This window comes from Lutjanus erythropterus, chromosome 3 (assembly GCF_056507025.1).
Source record: "Lutjanus erythropterus isolate fLutEry1 chromosome 3, fLutEry1.hap2, whole genome shotgun sequence".
NCBI lineage: Eukaryota > Metazoa > Chordata > Actinopteri > Lutjaniformes > Lutjanidae > Lutjanus > Lutjanus erythropterus.
In genome coordinates, this window is record NC_139319.1 from 41,302,554 (window position 1) to 41,325,861 (window position 23,308).

At 37.6% G+C, this 23,308-nt stretch overlaps 1 protein-coding gene across 1 annotated transcript in view; it reads left to right on the plus strand.

Moving 5' to 3' along the window:
* LOC146330705 (inactive rhomboid protein 2-like) overlaps window positions 1-23,308 on the plus strand; it is a 58,215-nt gene that overhangs the window by 23,974 nt on the left and 10,933 nt on the right. Inside the window, exons 3-17 of the mRNA XM_084716222.1 lie at window positions 3,613-3,758; window positions 7,919-8,102; window positions 10,221-10,442; window positions 12,327-12,455; window positions 13,433-13,542; window positions 14,496-14,714; window positions 15,217-15,328; window positions 15,671-15,745; window positions 17,192-17,353; window positions 18,916-19,004; window positions 19,147-19,210; window positions 19,354-19,448; window positions 19,584-19,659; window positions 19,759-19,859; window positions 21,555-21,708. Of these exons, the coding sequence (XP_084572348.1) occupies window positions 3,613-3,758; window positions 7,919-8,102; window positions 10,221-10,442; window positions 12,327-12,455; window positions 13,433-13,542; window positions 14,496-14,714; window positions 15,217-15,328; window positions 15,671-15,745; window positions 17,192-17,353; window positions 18,916-19,004; window positions 19,147-19,210; window positions 19,354-19,448; window positions 19,584-19,659; window positions 19,759-19,859; window positions 21,555-21,708 (1,938 nt within the window). The remainder of the gene's footprint in view (window positions 1-3,612; window positions 3,759-7,918; window positions 8,103-10,220; window positions 10,443-12,326; window positions 12,456-13,432; window positions 13,543-14,495; window positions 14,715-15,216; window positions 15,329-15,670; window positions 15,746-17,191; window positions 17,354-18,915; window positions 19,005-19,146; window positions 19,211-19,353; window positions 19,449-19,583; window positions 19,660-19,758; window positions 19,860-21,554; window positions 21,709-23,308) is intronic.

Consider the following 23,308-nt stretch of genomic DNA (forward strand, 5'->3'; position numbering starts at 1 on the left):
TAATCTGTAAAAACACAGCGCTGTAGAGTGATGAGGGTGAAAAATAAAAACATAATACAGCTAACTGGGTAGTTGTCAATTTTAGCTCAGTAGTCATTGATGGATAAAACATCAAGTAGCACTGGTGCCTAATGTGCTCCAGTACAGCAGGTATCATAATTTTATTTTGAACACTGCAAAAACTCAAAATCTTATCAAGACTTTAACTTAAAACTTAACTAGAACTTAAAATGCGCTTGACACAAATGAAAGTTCAATTGAAACACGTGGGAAAAACACCTAACCTTTTAAGTGATGTGTGTTATCAGGTGTAATGACATTTTTAGGTTAGAAATAAGAAAATTTCTTGGTAAGATCCTTAGTTTTTTGAGTGAAGGCAGTGAATTTGGTTAGCTGGTGTAAGTTCAGGGTTTTTAAACAATGTGCATCTAAAAATAAAGACATTGATTGTCTAAAAAAGGAAACCAATGGTTCATTATTAGGTGAAATGTCTTATTTTCTCATGTATATTTATAATTGCTCTTTAACTAAACAAAAGTATGTTTTATCCGATTACTCGATTAATCGATGGAATTTTCAGTAGAATACTCGATTACTAAAATATTCGATAGCTGCAGCCCTAGATGAAACAATATAATTTTTTTTAAATGATAAATACGAGACAGTAAAATGACATAAAAGAAACACCAAGGCTGAAACTAATGTGTAGAAAAACCCCAACCAAAATAAAAACAACAAAGTAAGCTTATAACATTACTCCCAATGAAAAATTAAATGTCAGATTAAAAAAAGACAGGTCTTTACTTTTCCTTTTTACAAATACACAGAGAGCCTGACATTGTGATATCCAGAGGCAGTGAGTTCCACAGTTAAGGGCAGGACTGAATGGTTTTGAAAAAAAAAAAGCGATTATCTTGACTGATTTTGCAGTTGTGATAAGATTTGTGATATTCGAGGTAATGAAATGACTTTGGTGTCAGGATTCTGCACCAAATGAAGATGTTTTTTAAGTGTAGAATGTGATTTGTAGGGACATCTCCGTCTCATGATGTTCATTAATCTACAGGTGTTTTGACACACATTTTGCCTTTAACAAATACTGCACCTCCTGCTATTTGAAAATTGTAGGAAGCCATATTGCAATTTTGATAAAATTTCAAGTAATTGTGCAGCCCTAGTTTACGGGCATAAAAACAGAAGGGACTCTCACTGGTATGTTTATGGGACACAAAGGGAACATTTCAAAGAAAAGCGGTGAATGACCTCAGTGACCTGGCATAAAATAAAAGCAGATCTCTGTTGTAGTGAGGAGTGAGGTCAATAAAAGCTCTATAATCAAGTAAAAGAATTTAAAATCATTTCTAAAAGATACAGGTAGCCAGAGTAGTGTTTTAGTTAAGACTCTGGCTGCCTTCTGAACTAGCTGTAGTTGTCTCCTTTTACTTTTTAGGCAATCCACGAAAAAAGGGAATTACAGTTTTCTAAACAGCAGCAGTAATACAAGTGTGAGTGAGTATTTCTGTATCTGTTTGAGTCAGAAAAGGAGATAAAAGAGGAAATTTTAATGATGTTGTAAGGGGCAGCGCTTGCTCCTCCCTTACCACCACCACTGAGGTGCCCTTGAGCAAGGCCCTTAACCAGTGGAGCCGCTCAGTGAGCAGCAGATAAGACAGGTTCTACTGGACAGTTTCCAAATGTGAATGAGTCTAACTGTGTGAATGTGATCAAGTGTTCCTGCAAAAGACAGAGCTGTTCTCAGTGAACTCTCCCTGAAAAAAGGCCACAAGTATTTGAAGCAGTTTTTTCTTTCTCTGCTGGATCCTATTTATCCTCATTTAGTTTTAAAAAGTTTCTAAACCTAATGAAAATGTTTACCCATCCAAACATTAGAGGAGGAGCTGCTGCATATGTTACATTCAAAACAACAACTGTGTCATTAAGTGTAGTATGAATAGTGTTTAATCAAACTGTTAATCACCATTACTATTCGATTTATCTTTACAAATCATAAGAATAATAGAAAAGAAGTGTTTCTAGAGCTGCAACTAATAATTTTTTATTGGATTTAGATTTAGATTGGTTGGTTGGTCTATAAAATGTCATAGAGAGCTTTAAGTGCACAGACCCTGGATAAAGTGTGCAGGATCATAGAACTTACATGTGCGACCGTTTGTTTTCACTGATAACGGCTCCATGGTGGCAGAAGCAGATACCATGCATCCCCCTATCTCGACAAAGGGAGCCACAACCTGAACATACGGCGCAGTTACAACTCACTTCGAACCCCATTAAGTCTCAGAATGACAGGACCATTATACTCAGCGTCTGCAGAGTCAGTGCAGGTTAAGATAATGGACTCTCAGAGGAATCACTGCACCCCATCGACCAGAACAACACTATAAACAGCATGCACAAGTAGGTGTTTAAGAGAGCAGGGAGAGGGAGTGGCCCTTTTAGCCATACCTGACCATACGCAATATTGACTGAACATAATTGAGTCCACATTAAATGTGCACTTAATCCAGCTATCTCAATACTGGGATTCAGTTTTGTCACTGATCCTGAGTATTGCAGTCATTACAATAATTACCTAATTACTTTCCTAATAGTCTTATGATTTAATAGTAATTTTGACTGAGCTGTGCTCTACATTCCTAAGGGTCCTGCAATAATTAATTGTGTTTTATTCTGCCAATAAGCCAGTAAAGTGCTGTAAACCTTAATTATGCAGCTCTGTATGTGTTTTAGAATCATTTCTCACGTCTTCTCTGCCTTGTTGCTGCTGCTTCATTTATGTTATTATAATCAGGGCTGCACAGTTAATATTGCAATACTATCAAGACTCAATATGGCCAAGTGCAATATCCAAATCACAGAGCTGTGTGTGTGTGTGTGTGTGTGTGTGTGTGTGTGTGTGTGTGTGTGTGTGTGTGTGTGTGTGTGTGTGTGTGTGTGTGTGAGAGAGAGTGAGTAAGAGAAAACACCATTATAATAAACAGTCCCTCTGAGGTTTCGCAGACCTTTTTTGGGATTGTTGTGGTCTAAATTGTCTGATTTCACAGCAGCTTTTCTAAAAAAATTACAATGCATGTTGCGAGGCTTTTATGTATTTTTTGCAATGACACTGCAGGACCGAGAGAAAATTGCAAAAGAAACTTGCAATTTCTTTTGTATAATTCCTGAAAAATTAAAGGCTAACCTTACCAGAAAGGCTCAGAATTGCAAAAATGATAAAAAACCTGCTTTATTTGTAAATGAAGAAGTGCATCTGGGGGATATTCCACAAAGAAACAAAATCTTTCAGACTGAAAAACAGCACAAAATTGTAAAACATCAAAGTGCACAGAGCAATGGTAAATGAGTGTTTATTATGTTTAGACACAAAAGCTGTTTTTTTCAATACCTGCGACCAAATAAAAAAAATGCATGCAAAAAAGTAGTGATGTATGATGATTAGTACAGGCTCACATTGCAGATTCAGTTAAAATAATTACAATATGACTTTTTTACAACTATAATGATAACAGTGATTTAATATCTGAGATTCCACTCTGTGTAGGCACTGATCATATTTACTGTACTGTAAAATTATTTCTCCTTTGTTCTTTTCAGCCACTGCGATCGTCTCAGAAAAAAAATGCGAGCGGTCAAGCCACCGGTTCTGTGTCGGAGAGCACAGGTGGAGATGGACGCTTCTCAGCCAGAGACAGGAGGGCGAAGTTTGGCAGACAGACATCGCTCTCACAAAGCATCCGCAGGTAAAATGAGTTTGATGTTTGAGTCGTATTTATTATTGATGCTTAGAAAGATGGTTGCGAGCCACAGTCAAGTCTGACCTTTTAAATGAGACCTGCAATGGATACATGAATGTTCAGCAGGGCCATGAACCCATTAAATAAAAACCCAACCGATAAATGTCTCTGCACCAAAGTGAATACAAGAGTAGACAACAACACAACAACAGCTGATTATTACTGTATATTGTCAGTATTCATCACCAATTGATGTCTGATCTAAATTATTTACATGTGTGTAATGTTTGGTGGTCGCTATATATTGCAGAATTCCTTTTGACTTTCAAATAGTCACTATATGGTACAATGAAGTTCAGTTAAGCGGTTTCAGTGTTGATCAAGCAGTATCTTGTAATTTTGGCATCAAAATGTAAGAGATTTTTTTCAGGCTTCTACTCACATGATCTAATCAGATAAGTTAAAACAATCTCAATTCATTTTATTTTGTTTGTTGTTTATGTGGCTTTTTCCAAAGGCAGTGCTCATGAAGAGGTGCAGTTGTTTTTTTGTGGATATTATAGCCTGTTTGACATCTTGTCACTAAACTAAAATTACCACCACTGTCTTCAGTCTTTGCCTTTTATTATAGGGCATTTTCTTACAACTCAATTCAAAGTCAAACTTTACTTAGATAGCACATTTTATACACAGGGCTTTACATTAAGTAACATACACATAACAATCAAAGAATGCAAGACAAAAATGCACTTCAAAAAGTGTGCAGTTGCAAAAGTCAGTGCAAAATATACAAAAATACACATATCAAAGATATACAATGCTCATGTCAAAGTTGTCCACATGCACACCCATATGCACACATTAAAGTTACATTATTACATGCAGTAAGCTGAGCCTTACCATGTCAGATTGCTCATCCAGGCAGTGTCCGATGTATTCAGGCAGTCTACGAAGTTTAAAAGACAAGACAAATTCCCATCTCATCAAACTTACATGCATGTTTATGGTGGAAAGCATATTTATCCACATGTCCATAGAGGAACCATGGAGCACATCCTCAGCTGCTCAAAGTCACTTGGAGAAGGACGACACTGATGGAGGCACAGTCGTGTCCCAAAGGCCATCCCTGTTCATGAGAACATAGGAGTGGGCAAAGCTTTCATGCTCCTTCAAGCAGGCCTTTGCCTTTGTCACAGCTGGGAAGCACCCAAAAAACCCACTGCATCCCAAAGCATCCACAGGCACCCTGGCTTCTTCACTGGCAGCTGTCAGTGGGCCTCAGTTAAAGTTCCTCAACCACATTGCAGCTATAACCAAGTCGTGCTGCTGTTGCTGACTATCCTCTGCAGAGATGAGAAGCTCTCAAAGTACAGTATGTGACCTGTTAGTGACAGCTGGTTGTAGAGCAAGGGATTTGTAGTCCATTCTCCAACTTTTGCCATTTGGGTATCGAGGGAGAGAAGAAGAGGAGAGCTATCTGCAGCTCCACTGAAGTGGCAGAGAGAGCATCAAGATGGCTGTGGCTCAAGAGAGAGAGCATGGGGACATTTTTTTTTTTTTTTTTTTTTTGTGTTAATGCTGCATTTTATGTGTATCAGAATTCAAATAGTTGTATTTGTGTTTTTTTTTTTCATATATAGTTATTTATAATTGTTAAACAAAACAAAACAGTGAACGTTTCTTGTTTCTTGCCCATATGTCTTTTTTTTAATTTCATATTGTTTTTATTGAGTTTTCACTCAATCTTTTCACTTGAATTACTTACTGCATTAGCACTGGCAATAGGATAAACACAGAGGTAGTAGGTAGTACAAACATCAGTTAATAACAAAAAAAAGTGGAGGGTGGGGGAAAAGGTAGAGATACTGGGGACTACTAATTCAAGGTGTTTGCATCAAATATGCTTGATGCATATTTGCATCAAATATGCAAATGATCTAGAAAGAATGTGTGTGTGTACATAAATATATATATATATATATATATATATATATATATATATATATATATATATATATATATATATATATATATATACATATACATATATATATATATATATATATATATATATATATATATATATATATATATACATACATACATATATACATACATACATATATATACATATATCTACACACACACATTACCGGTCAGAAGTTTTAGAACACCCCAATTTTTCCAGTTTTTTATTGAAATTCAAGCAGTTAAAGTCCAATGAATAGCTTGAAATGGTACAAAGGTAAGTGGTGAACTGCCAGAGGCTACCCAAAACTGAAAAATAAATGATGTACATTTCAAAATTATACAAAAAGGCCAAGAAATGGGTTAACAACTTAAAGGTGTTCTGTAGCAATGGAGGTTGATCTTGAAAGTTAGTGCTACCAATCAATTCCTACAGGTGTCCCTACTTTTCTTGATTCCTTACAACCTCCTCTGTCTGCATAAAAGTAGTATTTGAACACACTGTGGTACCATACCCTCATGAGCATTATTTGAACAGTATTGTACTGCAGAAAGTAGTGTGTTGCTATAAAAATGGTGAGAAAAGGCCATTAACAATGGATGAGAGACAGACCATCATAACACTTAAAAATGTAGGTCTTTCCTACAGAGAAATAGTGGAGAAAGTCAAGGTATCAGTAAGTACAGTTTCCTTCACCATCAAAAGGCACTCAGAAACTGGTGGAAACTCTGACAGGAAGAGATCTGACAGACCCAAAGCCACAACAGAATCACAAGACAAGTTTCTGAGAGTCAACAGCTTGTTTGATAGGCAGCTCACAGGACAACAGCTTCAAACACAGCTGAATAGTGGTCACAGTAAGCAAGTCTCAGTTTTAACTGTGAAGAGAAGACTTCAAGTTGCAGGTTCGACAGGTCGAGTTGCAGCAAGAAAGTCATTGTTAAGACGTCAGAATAAGAAAAAGAGGCTTGCCTGGGCCAAGAAACACTGCCATTGGCAGAGTTTATGGACTGATGAATCAAAATTTGAAATCTTCAGTTCATCACACAGGATTTTTGTACGCCGTCGAGTAGGCGAGAGGATGGTTCCTCAGTGTGTGACATCAAATGTCAAATATGGAGGAGGAGGCATGATGGTCTGGGGCTGTTTTGCTGGATCCAGGGTCAGTGACTTGTACAGAGTGAGAGGCACCCTGAACCAAAACGGCTACCACAGCATTCTGTAGCACCATGCAGTACCCTCTAGTATGATAATGACCCAAAACATAAGTCCAAGCTGTACCAGAACTACCTTAGGAAAAAAGAAGAAGATATTAAGCTTGAAAACAACACAGTCTCCAGACTTAAACCCTATCGAGCTGGTTTGTGATGAACTGGACAGAAGAGTGAAAGCAAAACAACCTACAAGTGCCACACATTTATGGGAACTTCTGCAACAGTTAGGAAGAACTTTCTGAAGAATATTTGATTTCCATTGTAGAAAAAATGCCATGAGTGTGTTCAGCTGTTATATCTGCCAAAGGTGGCTACTTTGATGAGTCAAAAGTTTAGAATACATTTTGGTTTATAAATTGATTCCATGATTTATTTTTTAACTTCAGTTGTTTATTTGTTCTATGCTTTCATTTCAGAGTACAATGAGACATTAAACTGCAGAATTCTCAATAAAAAACTGGAAAAATCATGGTGTTCTTAAACTTTTGACCGGGAGTGTATATACACACACACACAAACTCTTTAACCTGGTGAATTATTAAAAATATTCATGTTTACATTAAAAATTTACCCCAAAATAGTTACATTAATAGTGTTTCCCCTGCCATTGATTTGGGATGAACACCGTGCTCCCCTTGAATGAAGCAAAATATTTTATTCTATTTTGTGTTATTATTTTTACTTCTTAAAAAAAATCCCCCAAAATCCTGTATCAGTCAGGCTCTAGTGTTGAAAGACCTGAAAGAGCTGATGTTTCAAGCTCCGTCACTGGAGATGTGTCCAGAAGTATCAGTAGGTGTGTTTTCACAAGTGTCCCTTTGCCTTCGATCAGAGCGCAATTTCTTAGATTTTCCAGATGCCAGTAGAAGAACTTCTGCACGTTGTTCAAATGTATATTCTCTTTCCTCACCATCATGTGTTCAGCTGTTTGACTTTGTATTCTGTGATACTGAGGCCACCCTTCTCTTCTTCTGTACCTCTAGGAATACAGCCCAGTGGTTCGGGGTGGGGGAAGACTGTGAGACGAAGCAGCAGGTATGGCAGAGGAAGAGCCTGCGTCATTGCAGTCAGCGCTACGGCAAACTGAAGGCCCAGTACAGAGAGCCTGAGACGGCCACCAGCATCGACCAGGGCCCAGACTCACCAGCCACACAGAAGATGCCCAAGGTATTCTACTGTCATAGAAACATATGATCACTGTGTGGGTTACAGTAACCTACACACGAGCCATTCATTCACCTCGAATTGAGGTTTTATTCAACATAATATGTTTAGAAGCATCTTAACATCCTGATCCTATCATGGGACAGCAAAAAGAAACAGGATGAGACACAGCATCCTCCACTATGTCTGTTCATTGAGAATTTCCATTTTCACTCAATGTCACAACCAGCCAACAAGTAATAACTGTTTTTCCACCTGTGTGATTTAATATCATGACACTTTGAGACTTGTCTGGAAGGACAGGAGTGAAAAGAAAGAACGTAGAATGTGATGAGAAAGGAAAAAACGTGTCTGGCTTTAATAAAGTGGAGTGCTGTACGGTGACAGACGAGGACCATCTGTGTCCCAGATGAATCATGTCACTGTCCTCAGTCTGTGTCAGACAGCTCCACACATCTACTCATCATCATTTTGTTTTACTTTTGTCCTCCTCTGCCCACTCTCACCTGTTTTTTTCGACATTTTCCATCTAGCAACATTGTTTTGTGTCAAGCATGTAAACGCGTTAAGACTTAAAGAAGAGCAGTTATCTGAGTGATTGTTTTTTTATTTTCTGCTCACTACCTGAGAATAGAGCTGCAGCAACCAAAAATGTAGACTGAGGCTGAACAGAAAGAGTTCAAAGAGATTCACTAGCAAAAAAGTAAATGAGCAACAGGCTTACGTGGAAAAAGGGGTAGTCCCAAACACAGAAAACTAAAGCTGGCAAAATCCAGAAACAAGGAAAAAGTCCTAGATGGCAAGGAAATTATAGAAAGGACTAGAAATCTCAACCCAGAGGAGAACAACAAACAGACAGAGAAACAGAGAAACACAAGGACTAAATAGACAAGCAGCTAATCAGACACAGGTGGAACTAATGACGATCAAAAAGGGCAGGAAAAGGACAGAGGAGGAAGTGAAGTCAAGACACATGAGGGAGGACCAGTACTACAAAATAAAACAGGAAAAAACTAATAGAAAACCCCAAACCATTAAGTTAGATGCTAACTATTTTGACTATTGATTAATTGTTTTGGGCAGTTTTTAAGAAACCAAGGTAGATTATGTACATATCTTATGGTGTCTTCACTTCTCTATTCAAGAGAAGAATTCAAGCAAGACATTTGAAGACATCATCTTGGGCTTTGGGAAACACTGATCAATATTTTTTACCATTTTCTGACATTTTATGGACCAAACAAATAATTGGTTAGTTGAGGAGATAATTAAAAGATAAATTGACATTGAAAATAACTGTTAGCTGCAGCTCTACCTGAGAGTACTGCTTCTTCTTTAAAGTCAGCTGTCACAGTACAGTGCATGTAGGATGTACTGATTAAAGATGTTAAGGCTACTACAAGGATATTTTGTTGATTTTGGAGGCCTCTGTGTACTAACAGGGTTGTTTTTCCACTGCCACAAACCATAAAATATAACATCAGAAATAACATTTTTCTAACTTAGCTGTGTAAAAATGTAAAGACAGGCTTATATCATCTGATTTCACTGAGAATCAGACACAGTGGCCAGCCTTAAAATTAACTAGTGGATGGTCTCATTTGTTAACAGGATTCAGTGTCAGTGTTTTGTTTTTGTTTTGTTTTGTTTCCCAACTGCCAGTTGGGCCAGTGAGTCAGAAATCTACTTGCCCAAAGTCAGTTTTTACTTGCCTCTGTACAAAGTGTTTTATTTATTAGTAGTTATAAAGTGAAAATGACTACAGACTGAGGTTAATTGTTATGTTTAATCTGGGTGTGTAACGTCTATAAAATGTAGTAAAATAAGGAAATTGTGAAAAATGTCCATCCCAGTTTTTTAAAGTCCAAAGTGATGTCTATAAATGTCTCTGTCTGTCCAAAACACAAAGGTATTCAGATTAATATGATAATAAATAAAGTAAAGCAATTATTCTTCAAACTGGAGAGGCTGAAAAACAAACATTTCTGCTATTTTTGGTAGAAAAATAGTATCAAATTTTCTACTAATGTTTTCTAATGTCCTTGTGTAACTTACATGTTGTAACATAATATAACAATATTTTCTGTATGTCAGGTTGACTCTTATCTTTGTTTTTGGCAGATTGTGGATCCCCTGGCACGAGGACGAGCCTTCCGTAATCCAGATGAGATGGACAGTCGCTCTCCCAGGACGCCCCACATCCCTCAGGGTGGTCCCATCACCCCGGGTGTCACCTCACTCAGCTCCTTCACCAGCCAGCGCTCCGGGTACCACCGCTTCCCCAGGCGGAAGAGGGAGTCTGTCGCCCGCATGAGCATCCGAGCCGCATCCAACCTGATGAGGGTGGGTGGAGTAGCAGGAGTGTGTTATGACTTATTCTAGATAATGGAGGAATACATGGAGGATAGTGGAATTTATTTTTTGTTTGTATTAGGTAGGTGTTGTTTTTTTTTAAATCAGCACCAACCACAACTTTAAGTGCTTTTCACAGACGTGTTCATTAATTTTATCCAGCTTGTCTTGTCTTCACTTAAGTTTCAAAGATGGGACAAATTCTAGCTTCCTCTTTTATCATTTTTTTCCCAGTAACTGTTAGTTACTGGTGATCCTAACTAGGCCTGTAAACTAAATTCTTAAAGTGGCACTCATCCTTTCATGTCTGCATCTATGTTAAGAATGAACACAGGACTCTCTGTATCCTTGACAACGGCTGTCTCACTTCACTTGCTAGCTAGCTAATGGACAAGAAAAGACAGGAGTTCAATTTTAGTTTTCAGTGAGTCAGAGGTATTAATCATGTTGGTGTAGAAGATAAAACCCCAATAATTTGATCAACACATTGCATTGATCAAATTCAAAATGAATCCTTCTCGGTAGCCAATATATAACTTAGCCATCAATATATGTTCCAGGAAATTCAATGTGTCGTTGTGCGGTCTCAGTAGCCTTTCACTCATAATATTTTGATGTCCATCTTCATTTTCATAACTATACAACCCTAACACTAGTAGTGTTCCTGGTTTTTGGGAGTTAATTTGAATTTAGGACAGGTTCTATACCATTCCAACTTTTCTAACCTTAGATTTTTTTGTGAAGACGGTTCTGTAATATTCTGAGATAAGATAGGATTTTTCCTAAATGTGTTTCAGTAATACCAAAGATCCCAAATGTCATCCTAAACTGAGATAAGAGAGGGTTTCATAGAGTTTTTTTCTGTAATAAGGTCCCAGTTTCAGAAAACATGCACATTGATTGTGAAGTCCTCTCACATTCTAAAGTCCAGACCCCACAGAGATCCATCAAATATTGTTGTTGACTAAAAGGGGCAGTTCACCTGAAAATCAAAAACACATATTTTTCCCCTCATGTGTAGTGCTATTTATCCATCTAGATTTTTGTTGCAGAGTTTTGGAGATATCAGCTGTAGAGTTGTCTGCCTTCTCTCCAGTATAATGGGACTGAATGGCTCTCAGCTTGTGGTGCTCAAAGCACCAAGAACTTAATCAAACCCAGTGTTTCTTCTCATAAATCATGACCTGTTTACTCAGATTATCCACACATCTTGTGAGCAGTTTCTGGTATGAACTACTTTCTTTGTATTTTAAACTAATAGGAACTACTTTCTTTCCATTAGACAGAAAGTAGTGCTGGTAAATTCTAAAGTAGTTCTTGTAGGTTCTACTGCAGAAAAAAGTAGTTCTGTCTTAATTTCTGGAAAGATAGATTGCTGTTGAGATTTTCTTTTTTTTTAAGATTATTTTTTGGGCTTTTTGCCTTTATTTAGATAAGACAGCTGAAGATATGACAGGAAAGGTGCGGAGAGAGGAGATGACATGCAGCAAATGTGGCGCAGGTGGGAATCGAACCGGCAGCTGCTGCAGAGGACTGACAACCTCAACACATAGTGTGCATGTCCCACCAACCGAGCCACAGGGGCGCCTCGCTGTTGAGTTTTTCAAATAAATATTTTTTGCTGAGTGCCATCTAGTCCCATTATACTGGAGAGACAGCAGACACCTCTGAAACTCACACTAGAACAGTACAGATGGATAAATAGTAGTTTGTGTGCATGTTTGACGTCTCTTTGAAGAAAATGGCAGCTGAGTGTTTAAGATACCTGTAAAGATTTTATTATTGTGACTTTATTTCTACTGTAAGTAGAGCAGAACTGATCTTAGAAACATTATGCAGGTGTAAAATAACGTCTTATGTGCTGTGTGTCTTCAGGGTCGAAGCGGGTTTACAGGCTCCCAGACAGGTCGTAGCTTTCCCAAGAGGAGCTTTGCCAGGCCGAGCTGGATGGACGAGGACACCGTGGACTCTGCAGACGTGTCTGAGTCGCTCTTCTTCAGCAAGGTCAGTGGCCACTCGGCTGCTGTTGGAGCTTTGACAGCAAAATGTCTCTCTGCTTCCACTTTCTGTGGCAATTTAACTTCCCTTTCCCTTCCTGCGTGTCAGCAGTCACACTTCTCCACTACTGTACTCTACTTTTTATAGTTCGTCTGCTTCTGTCATCAGCCTCCTTTTTTCAGCAACTGTCTTCTTTCTTCATCCTGCTGCCCTTCTTCGTTTTTGTTTGAGCATTTACAGAGTGTTGAGACACGCTTCACTTCTCTCTTAAACCTCTCACATCACCTCCTATTGTCACATCAGTCAGCGAGGGCTGTCTCCATTTCTCATCTCTTTTCGCAATTTCCTTCCTCTTATGTCGATTTAAGAAATTTCTCTCTATCGCTTGTCTCATCTCTGCAGCTTGGTCTGGCCAGTACCACATAGTTAGCTGCTGCAACATGAAAGTTAGAGGTTGAACATCACTATCTGATAAGTATATATAAGTCAAAACTATAAAAACCTGCTAGAAGAATGGAATACAAGTCAAAAATCTACTTGTCATCTCAAATGCCCTTGTTAATTTTATTTATTTTTATTGTGTTTTTTTTATTTTGTTTTATTTTATTTTATTGTGTCATTTTGTTTTGTTTTATTTATTTTATTGCGTTTTGTCTTGTTTTATTTAATTCAGTTTTGGTTAATGTAATTTTATTTTATTTATTGTCATGTATTTTATGTATATTTTTTATTATTTTTTAATTGTGTTTTACTTGATTGATTTTTTTTATTGTGTTTTGTTTATTTTCATTCATTTCATTTTATTTAACCTCTACTCAGACAGATAATCTCACTGAGATTATGACTCATTTTGAAGAGAGACCTGGTCAAAACACAGCGCAGTACAAACAGTCTATATGAAGCCTGGCTGCTAATTAATCACTGATCCCCTCTTTTTTTCTTCCTGCACTTCCTCTGTGATCTCCATTCACTCTCCTGCGTAGGTTGATGCCCATGATGAGTTGTACTCTATGGCTGATGACGTGTTTGAATCGCCTCCTATATCTGCAGTGATTGCTCCCAGCGAGCTGCCTGACCAGAAATTCCCAAGCCTGTGAGTAAATACACAAGATACAACACCTTTAGGAAGGGACTAGGGCTGCAGCTAATAAATATTTTCTCCATATATCGATTAATGGTTCTTTTTTATTCTATAAAATGTCCAAAAATGGTGAAAAATATCGATCACTGTTTCCCAGAGCCCAAGATGACGTCCTCAAACGTCTTGTTTTGCTCGACACCCAAAGATATTTCAGTTTACTGTAATGGAAGACTAATGAAACCAAAAATATTCACATTTAAGAAGCTGTAAACTGAGAATTTTGTCTTTTTTATTAAAAAAACAAATATTCAAACCGATTATCAGAAGAGTTGGTGATTAATTTGATTAATAATGGATTCATTGTTGTAGTTGTGACTGACAGTCCCCTGGCCTTTTCACGCTGCACTTAACCTCAGGTTCAGGGAGTAGTCAGCCCGAGGTGAAGAAAGAAAGAGAAAGAAAGTTTTCTCTGGGCTGATAATGCATTCATGTGGTGTCAGAATAATGGGAAGAATGATTACCCAGCAGGGAAAATTCATGTGGACACCCCCTCAAGTCAGAACAGGAACTTGGAAAGTTGGAGAAAAATTTGTTACACAAGACCTGGAATCAAGAAACAGTGACTTTTTTCATGAACAAGTCAAATCATTGAAGCTCTAGTGATATTTATCAAACAGGAAGTTTCATGTCAGCCAAACAGGTACAGCTGTTGAAAACTTTTGTAAGTGAACTGTAATAAAAGCAGAAATGATATACTGCAGACACACTTTTTTCCTTTTAAATTAGTTTTCTTCCTTCTCTTGTGATATTTATCCATCATATTTCACACACAAACATTTAATTTCCATTCATATTCTTCTATTTTATCTGTCTGAACCCCAGTGTTCTGCCCCCTCCACCACTTTTTTCCATTTCTTTAATCTTTTCTCTCCCATGTCACCTGTCTGCCTTTGTCCCAACCCCAGTAAGGACGTGTCTCGGACGCCCAGGACACCAGTAACAGCACACGACAAGAGCCACCCTCGCCGGGGTCGTCGCATCGCCTCCCAAGTGAAACACTTTGCATTTGACAAACAGAAGCGTCAGTATGGCATGGGCGTTGTGGGGAAGTGGCTGAACCGGCACTACCGACGCAGCATCAGCAGCAACGTCCAGAAGCAGCTGGATGACTTCCACAGCCACAGGTTGGTAATGAGCGCACACTAATGTTCATGCAAACAATGGTGCGTTTTTCACAAACTTGAAATAATGAACTTGTGGGCCTCAGTCAGCCAAAGAAAACTAAGTGAAAATCAGCTATTTCTCTGTTCTGTTTTATTCTTTAGGCAGTTTTAACAGCAAAAAGTGACAAAAGTTACACATTGGATATTGGACCAACATCATTGAGCTGTGTTTTGATTTAAATTCTACAGATACACGTGTCATCTATGTACAAATTAGGGATGAGCGCGATAAGTCGACAACATGATTAAACATTGCCACCCTCGCTAGTCGGCACCAGAATTACTAGTTGATTAAACTATTTATCAATATTTTATTCATGTACTATACCAGTTAACTGTTGCCTCCAAGATGTTGTGCAGCTGCCCGCCATTTTGACACCAGTGCTGACAGTATGTATTGGATAGTTATGATTTTCACCTCTATAGTCTGATTAACAGTGTGTCTCTGCTGTGTTTTTTTCAGGCCCTACTTTACCTACTGGATCACGTTTGTCCACGTAGTAATCACCCTGCTGGCCTGTTGTACATATGGTTTTGCCCCTGTGGGGTTTGCACAACATTCTAAATCTGAACTGGTGAGTGAAGTTCACAACTTAAAGGTTCGCTGTAAAACACGGAAACAATTAAATTACTTTATTTTTAATTTTACTGTAAAGAGAACCTAAACATCTTTGTATCTATAATGGCAAAATGGTTTCTTATTGCTTTGTCAGTGTTTCAATATTTAATAAAAACGTAGAGCAACTTCGTAGCAAATGCATACTAGAAAATCTATTTATGTTTTTAAAATGATCCTCCGCCCAGAAAACATGAATGAACACTGAAAAATAATCTGTGAAATGTTTTGGTATTTCTGTCAGGTTATGATTCATGTAGCAGATCTGTTGCCAACTGTGTCACTCTGTCGCCCTCTGCAGGTGCTGAAGAACAAAGGCATTTACGAGAGTGTCAAGTATATCCAGCAGGAGAACTTCTGGATTGGTCCCAGCTCTGTGAGTCTCAGTTTACATGTTTTGTCCTTTTTTGTTTTTAGAAATCAAAGTCGTTGGTCTCTTTTTATGTCTGTGAGTTTTACAAATATTGAACAACTGAACAGTATTAAAAAGAGCTTGACGACATTGTATTTAAATATTTTAAAACTGAAAAGTAATGCTTTTGTTCATGCAAGGTTTCTGTGTGACAGTGATGATATATATAATTTTACAGTCTGCCTGGTCTCACGCAGGGTTACACCTTCCTTAGTTTGTCTTTCTGACTTCACTTACTGCATTTCCTGTCACATACTGTTGCTCTCACCGCTCTGACCTTCCTCTTTACACCTCTTTACACAGTTTTATCAGCAACACTTTGCTACCTCTAGTCAGTATGTTGCACATTATATACTCAGTTGCATAATGTGTGAATTTTGATATAGCAGTGCTGTCTTGAACCGTGTGCCATTTCTGGAAATGCTGATTACAGTTTCATCCTCTTTGTTTTCAATTTCACTTCATTCAACGTGAAGGTCCTTTCAATTCTAAATACTTTTGTTTGCCCTCTGTTTCTCAGGAGGTTAAGAATAAGCCACAATCCTGTCACAGTATTTGATTTACGGTACCAAATCTTTACAAACTGAACCAAATAGACATATTGGTGGATTGAATCCAACAACGGTATAGTGGTACTTATTGATAAAAAACACATGCATGACCTATATCTTTTTTTAACTGTTCAAACAAGGAGTTAACAAACATTACAAAGGGAAATATCAAAGACTTATCATCCTCCAGGATGCAGTGAACACAGCACAAGAGATACAAAACACATCGACAACAAAAATAAACTACCACAAAGGCACAAAATAAAATAAATTAAGCATAATAAAATGTAAACTAACCATAAATTAATCATTAAACATAAAATAAACAAAAAATGTACAGAATCATATATAAGGATTGATTAAGCCATTTAAAATAGTCATTGATTTCCAATTAATCTATATGAATGACTTTTATCTGAATAATTCAGTGCTCACCATGGCTGCTTCCTCAGCTGGCTGGGCCACCTTGGTGACAAGTTTAGTAGCCCCGCCTCTTCCGCTAAGTAGACAAGATGGCAGCCACTGAAGGTGAGAAGCATCCAGTGTTGCACACTCAACTTTTTGGCCATTTGCGGAAACTCAAGGTACTCACAGTGCACTTAAGTTTGCCATAAATGTCAATGGAAACAGGTTTATGTAATCAAAGGAGTAAGTGTAAGTACAGAAGTACATGAATTGAGACAAAGCGCAGAGGCTTCTGTATGTCTGTGAACAGCCATGTCTGGCTGTATCTTAGTTTAATCTGCATCCAGAAATAATTTAAAGAATGGATTCTGAGTTTTTCTCCTCCGTGGATCTTTCCACTTTGTGTGGGTTTCCACATTTGTGCATTTTAACAATAATTGACTTCACTTTTCAGGAGGATCTTATCCACCTGGGCGCCAAGTTCTCACCGTGCATCCGTCAGGACACACAGATATTCCAGCTGATCCAGAAGGCCAAAGACCAGGAGAGAGAGTCTGGCTGCTGTGTTCAGAATGACAACTCTGGATGTGTGCAGACCCTCAGCTCCGACTGCTCTGTAAGCACTTTATCCTGCACCTTCATACTTTGCTTGTTATCCTGTCAGTGTGTGAAACACACATTCAGTGAACATGCACCAGAAACTGCAAATTGCAATCAAAAATGAATTCAGTATGCTCAAGTAACACACAGCCATAGACCAGACTAGAAACCACACACACTCCTAAACACACACTCGCACGTGAGCTTTTAAGAACCTTAACATATAATCACCATTCTTTACATACCCTCTCACAGTTTTTGCCATTAAGTTTGTCAACACATTGCTTTCTCTGTTTATTAAAGCTTCTCCTCAGAGATACACAGACATGAATCAGTGAAGTGCACACTAAGAAAGCATGAACACAAGATTTAAATGTAACAAATCACTTTTCTCAATGCAAAGATATGTATAAGCTGCTTGTGGGAAAGAGGAAGGATATCTTGTTGAACAGATTAACACTGATATTTGTATTTGTCAATGTTCAGTTTGCTTTTACATGAGTATACGCAGTAATTACTATTTTTATTTATTTATGTTTATTTAAAAGGGGCTGTGTACAGTTTAAAACATACATTGCCAAATTATAACTTAAAGCTAATTCACATCTTTAGACCAAAGAAATGGCACAATAACATAATTTAGGCTGGGTTGAACCAACAAGGATTAATTTTTAAACCTCATTAAATCATGGTGTAACTTGAATTATGTTGCATCAAACTTTAAAACTATGTTAATATTACGAAAGAATTTTCAGTTTATTATTTTATTTTAACCTCTCTCTAAACCTCAGTTTAGTTTTATTCTCATCCTAGATTAAATTTAATTCCTTTTTTGTTACAAAGGAATTCAGATTTTAAAATGTGATCCAGTGTTTCCTTTAAACTTGCACTTGATGAGGTTTAACTTTTTAAACGGCTGCCTTTTTGAGAAGGACTGAGCAAAATAATTGCCTGCAATATACCTGTTTTTGTTTTTGTTTTTTACTTTTTAGTCAGCGAGCAAACAACTTTTTTTTCTTAGTTTTAAGCTAGCTAACTGAGTAGGCTGACTAGAGTAACCAACTGTTTTGCTTGCTAGTAAACAATGTAATGTTTTGTTAACTTATTTACTAACTAGCAAACAATTCAGTTATTTTTACTTTTTAGCTACCAAACAATATAAATTTTTTTAAGCTAGCTATCATAGTCTCATTGATAGGACTGGGTGTTCCGGTCTCTGAAACTGACATACAGTATTGCTTATTTTTAGCTAGCAAACAAACAAACAATGAAACATTTTGGTTTCCCCCCACACCTCTCCATATTAACTGTTTAAATCTGGAGTAACACATTTTAAACCTAGTTTTACTAAACTCTGATCAGTACTAATCTCAGATTGAATTCATCCTTGTTGGTGCAAACCAGTCATGAAGTTCTACAAAGAGGAGCACACAAGACACACTACGCAACACAAAGCTACAGATAATAGCACATCACAACTGTAGGCTTGTCAAATTAAAGCAAGTCATCAGTGAATTTTTCTTTGTGAATCTTTGAAATAAACACTAAACTTGACTTCTAAACTAACTGTCCACGCAGGACACGCTGGCCACCTTTATTAAATGGGACAATGAATTCATGAATGACATCCACAGGTCCTCTGGTTCTGTCTGTCACCAGGATCCCAGGTGAGAACACGGATGTGATTATTGTGCCACATACATTTGTATGAAATACAAAATAAAATCTAGAATAATGTCAGACATTTGAATGATGCCCAGTGATTATGGTGCCACAAATCTGCTCTTCTCCTGTTTTGCTTGTGAGCAGGGTGTGTGAAGTGCCTGCCTCTCTCGAGCCTCATATATGGCCCGATGACATCACCCAGTGGCCGGTGAGGGGACACTGCTTCTAACTTCTACAGCTGCACCTACTTTTTAAACAAATATTCATATTCCTGTATTTGAGGTCTACAACAGGAAATAAGAGATCAAAGATTATTTTCTGTTTAATGGCTGGTTACTCATCCTTCTTCAGATGTGCACGCACCCCAAAACCTGGAACCACACAGGCTACAGGCACATGGACTGTAACATCAAGGGGCGGCCTTGCTGCATAGGAACTAAGGGCAGGTGAGACACATGGGCTGATACACTTTCCACCTATCACCTAATGTCTCACTTTTTTATCAGGTGTTTAAACTAAACTGCCATTTCATTGGTCATGTGGAGAAAATTTGAATGGTATTTTGTTTGTCCCTCCTGCAGATGTGAGATCACGACCAGAGAGTATTGCACGTTCATGCGTGGTTACTTCCATGAGGACGCCACTCTGTGCTCACAGGTAGTGTGTGTGCATGTGTGCATGTGTGCATGTGTGATTTGTGAGTGTTTTTGTTGGTGTATTAATATATTTCTGAACCTATACACTACTCCTGTGCAGGTCCACTGTCTGGATGATGTGTGTGGCTTGTTGCCCTTCCTCAACCCTGATGTCCCTGATCAGTTCTACCGTCTCTGGCTCTCTCTGTTCCTCCATGCAGGGTACGCACAAACATCCTCACACAAACATGTCATGTCTCTACACGTAAACATTTTGAACATTTGTAAAGTAAGATGGGGTTCTTATTTTAAATCTTTATTAATTATTATTGTTATAATTATTGTTATTATTGTTAGTAGTAGTAGTGTAGTATTAGTATTATTATTAGTATTAGTAGTGGTAGTATTCTATTATGCTTTTAGATTGTCCATCTCTTCCTCCATCTGTCTCATTCTTGTAGACACGATATCTCAATCACTGAACTGATTAGATTTCAACACTCAAGGACACTGTGACTTCAAGTTTGTCCTGTTCTCATGAATGTAATATCTCAGGAACACGTGAGAGGAACTTTGTTCAGTGTAAGATAGAGCAGTTAGAATTTGGAGGTCAAAGGTCTCAGTGACTTCACAAAATATGTTTTTGGCCATAACTCAAGAACAGATACACTAGTAATGACTGAATTTCACACAAATGTCTAATAGGATAAAATGATGATGTACTGGACATTTTATATCTAAAAGGTCAAAGGTCAACTTCACTTTGACATCAGGATATGCAGCTGTCTATCAGTCCTCTGTCCTCCTCTGTAAAACTAGTCTCTAAGTGAAAACAACATGTTTCTACCTGGAAATTATTCTCTGGAATCACATGTCAGTGTAGTGACTAACTTCATTTGGCCCAAAAAAAAATGCACTGAATTAGGGTGCAAATAGTAAGAATTTCTTTAATTGATAATTGATAACATTAATGATCAATTAACAAAATAATCATTATAGAAAAACCACAAATGTTGCATATACCAAACAATACCAAAGTTTTTTTCCTCCTCAATCAAAACTTTATTCCCACAGCAACATATAGCATATCTTCTGACATCATCATTACATAGCCTATGAAACATATAAAGACATGATGCCCCACATATTGAACACATATACTTGAATATCAGATAAGATGCTGAGCACACATACTTAATATATCAATTTCTTAACAACCGATTAATCAGTCATTTATTAATTGTTGTCATCCCTGCACTCAATAAATTAAATTCCTTCAAGTCTTCACCACAGACGTTTGTGAGTGTGGACGTAAACTGTTTTGTGTTCAGTGGAGACATACAACTGTGAGGCAGTAATTCTAATTTATGTTTGGTTTCTGGCACAGTTACTGTTAAATTTCTCATATTTAGATAAATGAGCAGTTTGAGCTGAGTCAGCCATTCAAGTATAGCTGTAACCCTTCATAACAGCTAAACAGCATGGAGAGAATGTTTAATATGCTGTGACAACGTGTTAAACCTATTAGCTTGAGTCAATGAGCTGTTTCAATCATTGCTCTGAATGATTACGAGGTGTGTTTTGTGGATTATGTCAGCATCCTTCAGGATTCAAACCTAATTAAATATTTCTAAATGAGACCCCACACTCGTGAGCTGTTCACTCACATGAATACTGATGCTTAAGTGTTAATACCAGGCACATGCTAAATCCCTCAGATCTGCATTTAACACCAGCACACAAACAGGCCAAAGAGGCTCAGTACAAGAAAATGCATATTTGACATAATGCTCAAACTGCATAGATGTGTCATTCTAAGACGTGTGTGTGTGTGTGTGTGTGTGTGTGCGTGTGTGTGTGTGTGTGTGTGTGTGTGTGTGTGTGTGTGTGTGTGTGTGTGTGTGTGTGTGTGTGTAGGCTGCTACACTGTGTGGTATCAGTAGTGTTCCAGATGACCATACTGAGAGACCTGGAGAAGCTGGCAGGTTGGCTCCGCATCTCCATCATTTATATCCTCAGTGGTATCACTGGAAACCTGGCCTCCGCCCTGTTCCTGCCCTACAGAGCTGAGGTGAGCTCTGCACATCAGTACACACATGGACATACACTAACAAAGAGCACACATATCCACTCTGAGAAATGTCTAAATGCACTCGCACATTTAACAGTGGGAGTTGGGGTGGACATCAGCTGCTCTCGCAACATTTGGAAGTAGTCGACTGTTACCAGGATTGGGAGGGTTACTTTAAAAATGTATTCAGATACAGTTACTAACTACCTGTTAAATAATGTAGTCAGGAACACAATTCAGTTATCACAATATTAAAGAAATATAACTTGATTATTTTCTGTTACTGAAGAATGTTGATCAAAGCTCAAGATGACATCTTCAAATGTCTTGTTTTGTCCACAACTCAAAAATATTCATTTAACTATCAGAGAGGAATAAAGAAACCAGAAAATATTCACATTTAAGAATTAAGAACTAAAAAAAATGACCCAAAACAATTAATCAACTATCAAAATGCAGATTAATTTAATAGTGGATTAATAATAGATTTATCATTGCAGCTCTAAGTGTTCAACTGTTCCTTCCTTTATTGTGTGCAATTTATTGATTGATTTAAAGACAAAAAATGTTTAAAAAATTCCACCCAGCTTTTTTTTTTTCATTAGAGGCCATGATAATGAATTGGCAGCTGTGTGTGCACTGTGCATGATAGGATATCATTCTTTATTTTAACACTGTAATCCTGCTAATAATCCACAATTTTACATTACTTTTCTGTAATCTGGTTACGTCTTTTTTTTAATCTGTAATTGTGATGGAATACAGTTACCTTTTTTGTAAATTTACCTTTTTTGACATTCAGTTATATAGACAGATTTGAGTGTACAGTAAGGCCCCTGAGGTCAATACCACGAAGAAAGTCTCTTTAATCAGTTTTTATGATTGAGTGTATAAAGTAGATTGCATTTTCATTTTCAGACTTTATACACAATTTAAAAAAAAATGTAATTTTGATGATAGAAATTGTTCTGGAAATTTGATCAAAGAGAAAAATGTCCCATGCATGCACCTATTCACACATCAAACCCTGCACACTAACAGCAAGTGCATGAGTACAAGTACTAGATTTTGCATACACACAACTACAAACTATATATTGTATAACAAATACTGGATGTAGTCTCTGTGACATTGGCCATAGTTTTCTGAAGAACCATTGTTCTTTCAGTGTGATGGCTCTGGACGTTGCCTTCTTGGCACTGCCTGACTCAGCCAGCTCCCAGTTAATCCAGGGTGGAGCTGAGGCAGCCAAATGAAGCAGCTACCTGGTCTAGACCTTCGTATAATTTAAATGGGTGTGTTATATAAAAATTCACCCTCAGAACAGTTGTCATGAACAGTGAGATAAGGTACAGAGATCAAAACTGTTTTTGTACCAGGCAGTAAACATGTTGATTTCTGTTGTAAGGTTTGGCATTTTAATATGGAAGTCTGTGGGGATTGACTCACTTTTGGACGCAGTCTTAAGGCCATTTGATGAAGTGCAATGTTTGACATTGCACTGTTTAATGTTTTGTTTCCAACCTCCTACCATCAGCCCATCAACCCACGATTGGCGATGTATTCTTCCTCCCTCCCACCTCCTCCTGTCCTCTCAAGT